A 13,120-nucleotide genomic window follows, 5' to 3' on the forward strand; every position below is an offset into this window, starting at 1 on the left:
AAGAATGGCAGAGGATCCCCAAATCCAGGTGTGAAAAACTTGTTGCATCATTCCCAAGAAGACTCATGGCTGTACTAGCTCAAAAGGGTGCTTCTACTCAATACTGAGCAAAGGGTCTGAATACTTATGACCATGTGATATTTCAGTATTTCTTTTTTTATAAATTTGCAAAAATTTCTACATTTCTGTTTTTTTCTGTCAAGATGGGGTGCTGCATGTATGTATGTATGTATGTATGTATGTATGTGACACACACAGACTTTCTAAGACTGAACTCACCAGCTGCTCTTCCCCCGCTGTAGATCTCCTCTGCTGCTTGTGGTTACGGCTTCACTCTCATCGCTTCGCCGACCAAAGATGTGATCAAGCTGTGGGGCATGGGCCTGAACAAGGACTCTCAGCTGGGCTTCCAGCGCACACAGCACAGCCGCCGTAAGTAACACAACAACCAGAACTTAACTTAACTTCCACAGACAATTATCAGCAGTTCTGTAGAGCATTTGAGTGTCTTTCAGCATGTTATTTATTTTTTATTTTTTTTTATTCCCACTTTTTATGCCTTGAAAGCATAAATGGTGGAAATGATTTTCAACAAACGTTTACCGACAAACGAAGGCAATTGACAAAAGGATAAAGCACAGAAACGCAAACATCAGCAATTAAAACCAGAAGGAGATGTTACATTACACACTAAACTGTAAACACAACACAATAAGATAATCAAGATAAAATACATAATAAACGTTGAAACGTTACCTTTTTTCAGTCCATTATAGTTTTTGTGTGCAGACGCTCTTCTATTTCCCAGTACAAGTTTATTTTTGATAAATGCCACATGATTAGTATCAGTGAGGGCAGCATGTACTCGGCCTCACACCTCCACCTTTTTCTTCGCTCCTCGTCTCCTTAGATCAGAGCTACGACTACGTGTTGGAACCCTCCCCTGTGGCTCTGCCTCTTGTCGAGCGTCTGCAGACCAAAGTGGTTCAGGTTGCATGCGGCCGTGCTCACTCTCTCGTCCTCACCGACCAGGAGGGAGGTAAGAGACTCACTCCACACCTCCTGCAGCAGCCAGAAGCTGGAAACACACCGCTAGCATTGAACTTTGCTATCAGTCATTAAAGGCCTTTTAGAGCTCACTTTTCAGTTTGTCACAGCTTGGAGAAAGAAACGCCTGATAACAAACCGTGTGTCCTTAAACATCCTCCACTCACAGATCACTGAAAATGTTCATCAAGCATCTGTTAAGTGTCTTCTAAAAAGACCATTATTGTGTCCTTGGTAAATTCAGTTAATTAGCATGCAGATGTTCTAACGAGCTCCATTTCAAGTTAATGAAAACGCATTTTGTAGAATGGGTTCATGCCTAATTTGCTGTCCTCCACAATGTGGAAATGTTTTATTTTATGAATTCTGTTAAAGTGAGTATTTTTCATCATGTTTTGATATTTGCCAAATTAAAGAGAGTCATATTCCGGAGTGTTTGAGGACTTGTGTGTGAGGACTTGTGTGTGCTTTGTTGGCGAGAGAATGGCGTGCGGTGTCTCACCCACAGTGTGATCTAGAGTTAAATGATCCTTTTACATTCCACAGAACAGAAAGAGGTTATATTAGTATATTAAATTGATGCTCAGTTGCTATATTCCGGCTTTACAAACTGAGTGAAACTTAACTCGCCGTCTTCCTTTTTCTCTGTTTCTTTCTCTGCTAGTTTTCAGTATGGGCAACAATGCGTATGGCCAGTGTGGGAGGAGGATAGTTGAAGATGAAGTTTACAGGTTTGTCCTGAAGATGAACACATTAAGATCATTTTACTCTTATTTTTTAATACGAACATTTACCACATTTCCAGTTTTAATGATTAGAAATGATGACCAAACGCATGTAAATACGTCGGCGTACTCTACCTGTGAAAAAGAATAATTACAAGCAGGTTACAGGAAGTCTGAGAGAGAAGGATGATGTAACCTCGAGTGATGGATCGCTTATTTCTGTCTCGTGTACAAACAGCGGCAGTCACATCATTCACAAGATAGACGGCTTCGACAGCAGGGTCACCCAGGTAAGTGCAGCCTTTCCTTACCTCTCATCTCTCTCTATTCTGTGCTTCCTCGTCTCCTCCGTCCTCCTGCATGTGGCACGTAAATCAATCTCAGCGCGCCATCTTGAAGGATGCGTTGATTCCCTAAAATGCATCTCGAGGAGGCATAGGCAGAGCAGCTTTGCAGAAGTCCTTTCATGCCGCGTTTGGGAACTTAATTAAAAGTAAATATACAGGTTGTCATGACCACTGTTATGATCATCTAACCAGATCATTACATCAATTGACCTCTGATGCAGCTGTGACTCACGTCTCAGATCGCCATTAAATTTCGGATCAGATGTAACGATGCCTGTTGCCTTGACTTCTCTCTCCTCGCAATTCTTCCTTGCCTCCTCTCTACTTAATCCCGCCCACGGGAGATGCGAGTGGAATCGTGTGTGTTGTGTGCATTTGCATGTAGATTGAATGTCTTTTAACAGCGTCTGATCAGCGAGGGTTCTTTCTCTTGGTCTCCAGGTGGCATGTGGACAGGACCACAGCCTCTTCCTCACTGAGACGGGGAAGGTGTTTTCGTGTGGATGGGGAGCAGATGGACAGACGGGTCGGTGCTCTTCTCTGTCAGACCACTTAACCTGGAAAGATGAAAAATGTCTTCTCTCCTCCACAGTCGCCTTTTTTAGTTTTTTTGCTACAGTGACGTTGAACAGTTAAATAAATAGTGTATCTTTGTAAAACCACCTCAAATGTCTCGTGCAGCATAATCAGTGTTTTGGTTTATTGTAGCAGTTATTTAATTAACCACATTGTCCTCGTCCTGCAGGTCTGGGGCACCACAACGTCAGCCCCTGTCCGGTGGAGGTTGGGGGGGATCTGTCCGGGGTGGAGGTGCAGCAGATCATCACGTACGGAGACTGCAGCCTGGCCGTGTCCACGGACGGACGGCTGTACGGATGGGGCAACTCTGAATACCTGCAGCTGGCCTCGGTCACTGAGTCCACACAGGTGAGGAGGACTAACGCTGGAGAGTCAGCTGCACAAAGAACATTATGTTTTGCATGAATGTGTTTGTATGAGCAGGTCTTGCATTAGTCTGATTGACTGGATTAACACACAGAACAGAAGGTTGCCGCCTGGATGTAACAAGAGAAAGATCAAAGAAAAAGCAATTCACTAGATGAATTATGGTATTTGGAAATGCAGCAAAGTTATTCAGGTATTCACCGTCACTGAGCTCTTTTTTTATCCTGGCCTTTCAGATCAACTCTCCTCGTCTTCTTCCTCTGGTCGGCTGTGGAAAGGTGGTCCAGGCAGCATGTGGAGGCACGCAGGTGGTCGTTCTCAACGGTCAGTGTTCACACAAAATACCCTTTTTTTTTTTTTTTGGCTGCTAAAACTTTCCCAAATGGACTTGGAAACTTTTAAGGATCTAGTTGTGTTTCGATCGAAGTTCTGTGGGCGTTTTACCCCCAAAAGGCTCCTGTCGGCGGTAGTACTTTCTGAAAGTACAGAACCTTTAAGGGTGATGTTTTGTAGCGGCCCTCGTCAGACTCCACGTCTTTAGACCGCCATGAAAACGCAGACAAGGGGCTGAATGAAGCTTTTGGTTACCTTGAAAAGTAGTCCTGGGACTAAAATTATTAGGAAGTTCTTTTTGACCGGAGAACATGTCTGTGTTACAGAGCTGCGAATGAAAAGACGGACTGTTTTAGTTATCGTCTGCATAACCTTTCATTGTCAGAGGAGTGACTCCTCACTCGGCCTCTTGGTGGCCGAGTGAGGAGATCACAGTCACAGATCACAGTTTTAGTGATCCAGACTTGATGCTGAGTCAACCAGCAGGGTTATTTCCATCTCTGCAGTCTCGTATTGGACTATTTTAGATATTATTTATGTTCACACTTAAAAACCAGGGCTTTTCTATCTCAACAGCTAGAAATCCGTTCTAACTGGCCAAACATTCTGAGATTGACTAATTTTTGGACTCACTTTTAAGCTTGGCAGTAAAGACCTTTTTATTAACTTTATTAATCTTGGATATACACAATATATGCACCATGTGGCACAATTATAGCGTTTAAAATTGACAAAATAAACCGTACACAAAGCAGGCTCACACAGATGGACGCTATTCTCCCACAATGCAATGCACAAAGAAAAAGGAGGCGGTAAAAAATGGAATGAATTGTGGATGGAGGTAAAACAGTTTCTTAAATCACGGAAAACAAAACAAAGCGTATCACATCTGAGGAAAACCCTTTGATTAAGTTTGAAGTTTCAGTTTGATTGACATCGGTATTATTTCCTGTTGGTACAACATGGTGACGTGTGCGATGCTAGCAGCCTCTGCTCCCTTTGTTTCACCATGTCGGTGCATAAATATCCGTCTGTGTGTCTCTGGATCTTTTCAGAGAGAGGAGAGGTGTTCGTTTGGGGCTATGGCATTCTGGGAAAAGGCCCAAAACTCTCTGAATCCTCGACCCCGGAGATGATTCCCTCCGCTCTGTTTGGACGCTCAGAGTTTAACCCCTTGGTAGCCGTCACCAGCGTGCGGTGTGGCCTCAACCATTTCGCTGCAGTGACGGGTGAGTTTGTAACTTTGGTGGAGATATGTCACCACCAACAGCTAGGCTAGCTGTTTCCCTCTGTTTCCAGTATTTATGCTAAGCTAACCTGCTGCATGAAAGTGGTGTCAATCTTCTCGTCTAACTTTTACCCAGAAGGCGAATAAGTTTGTTCAAAGTTTGATTTGTAAAAGTTATTACTGCAGCTTTAAAAAGCAAGCCTTTTCCACCCACGGAAGTCTGTGTCGACTAAAGCTGTTGTTTCCAACCTTTTTTCCTTGAAGCCCTCATATCCTCTTTTAGAAATAATTCCACTGTTCTTTAAATTACTTACATTTTCTTGACTTGTTCCCAAACGGCTCACGTTTGATGGTTTGCGTTGCAGATCGAGGCGAGCTCTTCGTTTGGGGGAAGAATGTGAGAGGTTGTTTGGGCATCGGCAAGAGAGACGACCAGTACTTCCCGTGGAGGGTAAGACGACACCGATTCAATATTAGTCTTCAAACAAAAGAGGCCGTGCAGCTGAAAGGAGCACAGCTGATCTGTGGGCACGGAATACAACGGGTTTCACCGTTTCTTTATTCTTGTGTGTGGAGTTGTTCCCATAGATCGGGTATAGACGAGTCTATGCACCGATAACACGTAATCGTATCATTTATCAGCTCATTTATGTCACACAGGAAGAGGAACAACCGGATCGATACTGAGCACGTGCAACTCTAAGCTACTTCCATCATCAGTTATTTTAAAGTCACTGCTCATAACTCATTTTTACAGACGGGCTTTTATGTGATGTCTTCTTTTTACTGCTTTATTTTATTATTGTTATAATTTTTTTTATTTGTCTTATTTCTTAGTTCTTATAGTATCGATTGGTTTAACTCTTTCATGTGTTGCTCTGTTTTAACAGGGTTTAGCTTTTACCTTAGTTTGTCTTTATTGTGTTGGGCCTCACTGTTGTTTTGTTGCTTTTGCACTTTGTAAACTCTGTTTGAAAGGTGCGATATAAATAATATTATTATCAGCTCCAGAAAAAACGAGTGAACCGTCGCGCTTCTTTCTCATCTCTGGAGAGTTTGCACATGCTCAGTACCGATCTGGCAGGTGTTAGCAGAGAGTGTAACGTTAGCGTGAGCTAGCAACACAGAGGAAAATCCCACCAGTGAAACGGCGACGTTTACAGAATGCAAGGCTTAAGTTACGAGGGGTAGTTTATATTCCGTAAAAGGTAAATAGCATACAGCATATAACATATATTTACTGAATGAACATCATGCTGTATTGAAGAAGACTTTAAACTAGAGATTGAGACCATAAACTCATGTTTACAATATTTACTGAGGTAATAAATCAAGAGAGAAGTAGTCATTTTCTCATAGACTTCTATACAACCAGAGGAGTCGCCCCCTGGTGGTCACTAGAGAAAATGCAGGTTTTAAGACTCTTCTGCTTCGGCGTCGCTCTGCAGAACCGGAGGTTGCCTTTGGACTCTTGCTTATCAACGATCACACGGTCGCTTATAGACTTGACTTTCAGAGTTGGAAAGAAAATGCATGTTTTGCGTAACTTTTTTTCTCATATAAATTAACTTGAGATAAGAACAATCTGTGATGTTTCCATCAGGTGACTGTGCCTGGTCAGGTGGTGGACGTAGCGTGTGGTGTCGACCACATGGTGGCGCTGGTGAAGTCCCTCCTGTGAGCTCCTGTGTTCCTGCAGCAGTGGATGAGAGGTTTGGATGTTTTTGCTCCTCCCTCCCTCCTCCTCCTCTCTGTGGGAGCCGATCGGGGGCCACGTTGGAGTCTTGAAGCCAGCTGCTCTCCACAGGAGTCGTGGACCCCGATGTCCCTCCGCCCGGCGGTGACGTCAAGCCGAGTGCAGAGCGGTCGATTCTGCAGCAAACTGTCACCGACAGCTCACTTCACTTTGTGAAGGTCGACTAAGAAACACCTCAGAGGACGGTTTGGTTCATTACAACTAACGTCAAACGATTCATCAATTTAGACCAAGCAAAGCAGTGAATGATGCTCCATTGTGAGGACTTTCTGCTTTTCTCTCTTTTATATAATTTAACTTGAATGTGTCTCGGTTGGTTCGACAAAACAAGACATTTGAAGGAAGCTGAAATACATTTTTTCTGCTTTTTTCTTGCATTTTATCGATTTAAAACAACGAATTGAAAAGATAATAAAGGTTGAGAGAATGCGAGAATATATATAAATATTTGTTTGTATAGATGTAGTAGTCTTGATGTTTTAGAGGATTCACCCACTTTTCCCAGTGTTAGTTTAATGCCATTAAATACACAATATGTAAATGAGAAAATGACTTAATAAATATTTATATATATTGTTTTGTCAGTGTTTACAGAAATTGAGTGTAATGCAATTTACCACAAATTAAAGGTGAAATAGACTGATTGGTACACCTCCAATGACAGTATATATAATATACGTGTGTGTATATATATATGTGTATGTGTATATGTATGTGTGTGTATATGTATATATGTGTGTATGTATGTATATGTATGTGTCTTATAAAAAGATTGTTTGACAATGAGAACTATAACACACGGATTCTTGGAAGAAAAAAAATGTAAGTGAGCGACCTGCAGTTATGAAATGTTATGATGTTGACCTTATAATTCATTATAAAATGCTTTGTGTTAACGTTATTGTTATAAACATTATGGATATTTAGGAGTGTATAATTATAGTGTTCTAGGCAGAATATAATTATATATATTATTTTGGACGAGTTTACCTAAATTTATTTTCTATAGACGGACATTTGGAACTGATTACAATGGTGGAATGAAACAAAGCACATTTTACTTAAGTGCAACTTTTAGATACTTAAAACTAATAAACAGAAAGCTCAGTGAGACGGTCCATACGATAAAAATATACAAAGAAATAAATAAAACAATTTAGTAAAATCAACAAATAAAAATATAACAAAAAAGCGACATCACATGAAATGACTTGAGTTTTTCCTTTTTATGTTACTGAGGTCATTTTCAGTTTAAGATTTTACATACAGAAAAAACGGCTATTAAAAAAAATCTGCAGTATTTTTTATACAAGTACACAAAAAAACAACTTTGTTGCAGTAATGAGAGTAAATGTAATCAGGCTGAACTTTCGGGGGATTATGTAAGAAGAAAGATGATCCAGTGAAGTGAAACAATAACAGATCATGTCCTCTCCTTTAACCCTGCTCTGCAGAGAGGCTTTCTGCAGCTGGAGCCGCCCTCCTCCTCCTCCATCTCTGTTGTGCTGAAGTGAGCTCAAGCAGAGAGAAAGGTGGCGTGTGGAGGCTACAAGGACCTGGCTGTTCTCTGCTTTGTTTACTCAGCTCAAACAATAGAGACAGCTGATCTACCTGCTGTTGCCCGAGAGCTGCAGGCCGGAGTGGAGGAAGGGAGTCACAGTAGTGAAGACAGGTGTGTGTGTGTAGTGCGTGTGTATTAATATGGTAAAATGGTATTAATATTTAAATTAAATGTACTTGTATAGTCATGTTTTTGCATTCTGTTAACTCAAAGAGGACATCTATAGCGTAATAATTCCCATTTTGTACGTCAAAATACTCCAAAATCTGATTACCAGTGAATGTTGAGGCTCTGACGACCACGTTGGGTGGAGATGTCACCAGTTTATTGATTTAAAAGTACACATCGGGAGCAAATAACAGTGAGAGGACAATCCCTGTTCAGTAAAGCCGTAACAATGACACAATGGTGAAAACTGAACACGCAACAAGCTCCAAAAAAACAGAAAAAATGACAACCAAAAAAAATCTTTATTTATTTTTCCACACAAGAAGCCCTTCAACTTGTTTTTCTTTGATATGGAATCAGAAGAATAGTCGACTCCCTCCTGTTTTAACACTGAGAAATACAGAGTTTCTACTCATCATGTCTGACCAGAAGAAAGGTTGTTATTAGGGGTGAAATAAAAAGTCAAATAAAGAAAATCATCATCACCAAATGCTTAAGACCAACAGAAATGTCCCCGTGTGGACAGATCGTTCTACAGTAAATAGCCCTCTCCTGTTTTCACATCAGTACAGCAGGCCTATGGGGGGGGGGGGGCCTGCTTTAAAGTGCAGACTGTGGGGGGGCAGGAGAGGGGCAGCTTCAACACCAGGGCTCCTCCCTGTGTGAACCATAGCTTATGTTTGTGTCATTATTCTAGAAAACAAAGCGGCTCAGTAATTTATCACTACCGGAGACATTTTATTTTCATCATTGCACTTAATCGTCGGGTCTTATTGCGAGTTCACGATGTGAGCAACATGATCCATGAAGTGACCTGAAAACAACGGCTTTCTATCGGAAACACAGTAACGAATAGTCAGAGCAGAAACTCTCAGAACAGTAACGTTTATCTTTCTGTTATTTCAAGATGACGCAAATGTACGGAAGACTATTAGTGCCACGCCTAAAGGGCATAAAATGAGAGGAGGATTTTTATTTTTTTGCATTTTGCCTTTTGAAAATTAAGTCAAAATGTTGAGAATAAAGTCAAAATGTCAGCATATGTGTTAACACCAGAAGTTTAATTTATTCTCAATAGTTTATTGATAATTCTCAGAATGGTATTTTCAACTTTATTCTCAACGTTTTGACTATATTCTCAAAATAAGTTATATTCTTAAAATATATATTGTTAAGTTTTTCTTACGCTTGGCACGAATACTGAAAGTTTAACCTTATTCTCAACATAAATTGTTTTTTTTAATGTAAAATTAAACAAAATCGTCGAGTATTAATACTCTTCCGTACAAATGAGATAGAAAGTATTAATAAGTAAAGATTAGATGTCTTGGTAGGCTTTTTTCTTTTACGTACGCGAGGCTAGCTGTTTCCCCCCGTTTCCAGTCTTTACGCTAAGCTAAGCTAATTGGCTTCAGTGACATAAACCAATTGGATTTTATAGTATGATGTCAGCATCTGAATTAAGAAATAGATTATAGACCATAGAATATTTTGTATCGTACATATTGGCGGGACTGCATTATAATGATATGAATTGTCTGGTTATTATTTCACTTAATGTTTTAGATTGTATTTAAATAAATTTATATTCGGCGTCAGGTGTAATTTATCTGTTGAAAAATGTTGATATTTCCAACAGCTTCACCTTTTTTAAAAATTAATCAAATATCAAAATGGTCATTGATTAACTTTCTCTAAATCAAATAGTGAATCCAACTTTTAAGTCTTTGATTAACGCCGCATTAATTGAGCCTGTTAGCCAAATAATCTAAATCATTATATGTTTGTTTAAAAACTCACAAATGTAAATAAAAAATCTTTAAATTTTTGAGCGACCCATCGACCAGGTTGCTCACAGCGTGAATGCATATTACCTTTTCAAAACACTAAAAATGATAATTTCTTTGATTCACTTCATGTGCATCTGAATTTAAACGACGGACTCCAACAATCAGGCCGTAGCTGTAAATAAACGATGTTCAACTTCTAGCGACTAAAAGAGAGATTATTTCTCAACCAGGCGCCGCCGTGTCTTTAAGAATTGTCTCCTACAATTGCTTACGTACAGTATTTTGACAAAGGTTTAGGCATTCAAACATCTTGGCACTGACAAAGCAAAAAGTATGGAGAGCTTGATAATATATATATATATATATATATATATATATATATATCTTGTTTTTTGAGAGTACATTCGTCAGCCCTCCATGCGAGAAGTTATGTAAGTAATACACTATGGTGCTCATGGTGGGTTCAGGGAGTGGGAAGAAGCAGCTTCAGAGAGGAAAACAAACGTATATTCAGTCTGGTGAACTAAAGAAAACAACTACCAGAGCAGACAGTGGAGGGGGAGGGAAGGCAACAAAATGGCCGAGTAACAAAGGCAGCCCAAACACTCCATCACATTCCCCCCCTCTCCTCCGATGCCGCCTCGTACGCCTCGTGGTTCGATCCCTTCCTTTCAGAGCCGATCCACAGAAGTCCGCGAATGAGCTCTTGGCACTTTTTGGACACGATTAAAACGTTTGAACGAAACAACTTTTTATGAGTGCTCATCGTTCCTCTGCTTCCTCTCACTCTGCAGTGCTCTTGGTCCGCAGAGCTCCGATCACACTTTGGATGTTTTCTTCAGGAACCTGGAGAAGACACGGGGCTTTATAATCAACCAGACTCAAGTAGATCGATTAATCGTTTGGTCTGTAAAAACTTTAGAAAACAACTTTGTTAACGCGTCGTTAAAGCTCTTGTATTGCCCGACCAACAGTCCATTTACTCAAGTACTGTACTTAAGTACACATTTGAGGTACTTGCACTTTACTGGAGTATTTCCTTTTTCTGCAACTTACTGTACTTCTACTTCACTACATTTCAATAGGAAATGTACTTTTTTTACTCCACTACGTGTATTTGATCACTTTATTTACTTTGCAGATTCAGATTATTAAAACAAAATCAAGTAAACTAATAAAATATGACGTCTTACTATGTATTTGCTCCACCTTTTACCGACACATTAATGCATCTCTAATTATAATCCAGTGATTTGATATATTTGATTCTAAAAAGGGACAACCTGCATGATGAGTACTTTTACTTTGGGTACTTCAAGTATATTTTAAAACCAATACTTTTTCTCTTTTACTGTAAAAAAGCAGGAGCTTTACTTGAAACTGAGTATTTTTTTACAGTGTATTATTGCTACTGTTGCTATTGTATTACTGCTTCTTCCACCACTGCCAAAATCAAAAAATATGATATTTCTTATAAAGTAAGACAATAAAAAGCAGAAGATTCTCACATTTAAGAACCTGGAACCATCAGGTGTTGAAAGACAATCAGTTATCACACTGGTTATTGTTCTGTCACTGATCGTCTAATCGTTGCAGCTCTACGGCAGAAACACAGTACCGGGCGGTTCCCGTCTTACCAGAGCGTGGTCGAACTTGAAGGTACTAATGTAGTAAGCTGGAATGTCAGCCGTTGCCAGAGGTTCTGATATTTGAGCCACGATGCCGCACTCGTCTGCAAAGAAATAAGTAACAATATTACTGATTGATTTAGTTATTAGTTTGTACACTTGACTGTGTATTGAGACAGTACAGCAGGAGTTCCCAACCGAGGCATGTAATGCATATATATATATATATATATATATATATATGCATGTTCTTTGATACTTTATTTTGCATCGTTTTTATTTATAGATTTGTTTTAAGCCTGTGGTGGATTTCCACCTCCCGTGCACATGTATTTTACTGTTTATAAATATGTGCAAATAAAACATAAAAACTCACCGAACCCTAAAGGTTGTCCCCCGATCCGAACCATTTTCCAAAGCTCACCAGAAGCACTGGTGAAGAGGACGTTGTTGGGAAACCTTGAAGAGAACAAAATGCAAAGAAATGAACAGATTAGAGGTCAACATATAGTTTTACTTTAAATATTATAGTATGTAGAGTAAATAAAATACAGTGGAAAGCCCCGATAGTGATCAAGGTTACGGGATCAAACGCTTCTATGACTCAAAAGCAAAGCTGTGGACTCGAGTCACATGGTTTGATGACTTTAGATTTGACTTGATAACATAAAAAATAGACTTGGACACCAGTGACTCCTGACTTCACTTAGACTTTAAGCATTTTGACTTGAAACTACTTGATACCTCTCATTATGTTTGATCCCAAACATAAAAAGTATGTTGTTCAAAAAGTGCACTTTTCACCATAACCGTGGCATTCTAAAATACTCTCTTTTGTTTTTGGACTTTTTAAGAAAAAGGAGAAGAAGAGAAGTGAAATGTAGTTAAAAGTGACGATCTGCAGCAGAAAAAAGCTGCGATGTAATTTCACTTTCAAATGAACAAATCTGATGCTGTACGTGGATGTTTTGGGTGTTTTTTCACCTTCAAATGTTTGCCTCGCTCTATTCTACTGAAGCACTTCTTTGTTTTGCTCTGGTTAACAAATTGCCGACACCTGACAGTTAACAGAGACTGTGTGGAGCTGCAGAAGAAGAAGCTAACTATTAACCATTCAGGTGAATTATGTTACTGCTGAACAACCCGCCGCACTGAATAAGAGAGCCATTGTAAAGTTGAGTGAAATAGGTGACCTATTCCTTTAACGCAACGCATTAGGTCTTACATAAACGTGGGGACAAGGCTGACCTACATGCTGCAGTAGAACAATACGAACATGGTCATTTTGTGTCTCTTTGTAGATGTGTTATGTCTCTTTGTACTTGTTTTGTATCTTCTTGTGTTAATATGTTGTCTCTTTGTAGTTGTTTTGAGTCTTCCTGGTTGGTATGCGTCTCTTTGAGTGACATTTTGTAGGTGAAGGTCATGGGGGCCCCTGACACTTTGGGCCCCTGGGCCTTTGCCCGGTTGGCCCTATCAGTAATCAATCCATACCTCCACTTGGCTTTAAGACGTCACCGACTCATAAAAAGGGATACCTCTTCTCTGAATAGACAGTCAATGATTAGATGCTAATAGAGATCAGCGGGTTT

At 39.9% G+C, this 13,120-nt stretch overlaps 2 protein-coding genes across 3 annotated transcripts in view; one reads left to right on the forward strand and one right to left on the reverse strand.

Annotated features, from left to right (window-relative positions):
* Nucleotides 1-210: 210 nt before the first annotated feature.
* rcc1l (RCC1 like) lies at nucleotides 211-6,439 on the forward strand. Of its 2 annotated transcripts, XM_031874090.1 has the most exons (10): nucleotides 211-432; nucleotides 911-1,039; nucleotides 1,712-1,778; nucleotides 2,011-2,062; nucleotides 2,561-2,645; nucleotides 2,865-3,046; nucleotides 3,301-3,388; nucleotides 4,453-4,626; nucleotides 4,991-5,076; nucleotides 6,229-6,439. In XM_031874090.1, the coding sequence occupies exons 1-10, from the start codon at nucleotides 378-380 to the stop codon at nucleotides 6,304-6,306; spliced, it is 996 nt and encodes a 331-aa protein (XP_031729950.1). In that variant the 5' UTR covers nucleotides 211-377; the 3' UTR covers nucleotides 6,307-6,439. The 2 variants fall into 2 exon arrangements, with proteins under 2 accessions (XP_031729950.1, XP_031729949.1); XM_031874089.1 differs by lacking the exon at nucleotides 6,229-6,439 and having other exon boundaries at nucleotides 4,991-5,905.
* Nucleotides 6,440-7,762: 1,323 nt separating this feature from the next.
* The window catches only part of castor2 (cytosolic arginine sensor for mTORC1 subunit 2), a 21,432-nt gene continuing 16,074 nt past the window's right edge, over nucleotides 7,763-13,120 (reverse strand). Inside the window, exons 4-6 of the mRNA XM_031874065.1 lie at nucleotides 11,905-12,023; nucleotides 11,538-11,632; nucleotides 7,763-10,746 (exon numbers count right to left, since the gene is read on the reverse strand). Of these exons, the coding sequence (XP_031729925.1) occupies nucleotides 10,684-10,746; nucleotides 11,538-11,632; nucleotides 11,905-12,023 (277 nt within the window). The 3' untranslated portion in view covers nucleotides 7,763-10,683. The remainder of the gene's footprint in view (nucleotides 10,747-11,537; nucleotides 11,633-11,904; nucleotides 12,024-13,120) is intronic.

The sequence above is a fragment of the Anarrhichthys ocellatus genome, unplaced genomic scaffold, assembly GCF_004355925.1.
Source record: "Anarrhichthys ocellatus isolate YVR2014 unplaced genomic scaffold, GSC_Weel_1.0 scaffold78, whole genome shotgun sequence".
Taxonomy (NCBI): domain Eukaryota; kingdom Metazoa; phylum Chordata; class Actinopteri; order Perciformes; family Anarhichadidae; genus Anarrhichthys; species Anarrhichthys ocellatus.

Coding starts and splice junctions, on each gene's coding strand:
- rcc1l (XM_031874089.1), top strand. CDS start 378: ATGGGCCTGAACAAGGACTCTCAGCTGGGCTTCCAGCGCACACAGCAC. Junction 2,646..2,864: donor GGGAGCAGATGGACAGACGG/GTCGGTGCTCTT, acceptor CTCGTCCTGCAG/GTCTGGGGCACCACAACGTC. Junction 4,627..4,990: donor CCATTTCGCTGCAGTGACGG/GTGAGTTTGTAA, acceptor TTTGCGTTGCAG/ATCGAGGCGAGCTCTTCGTT.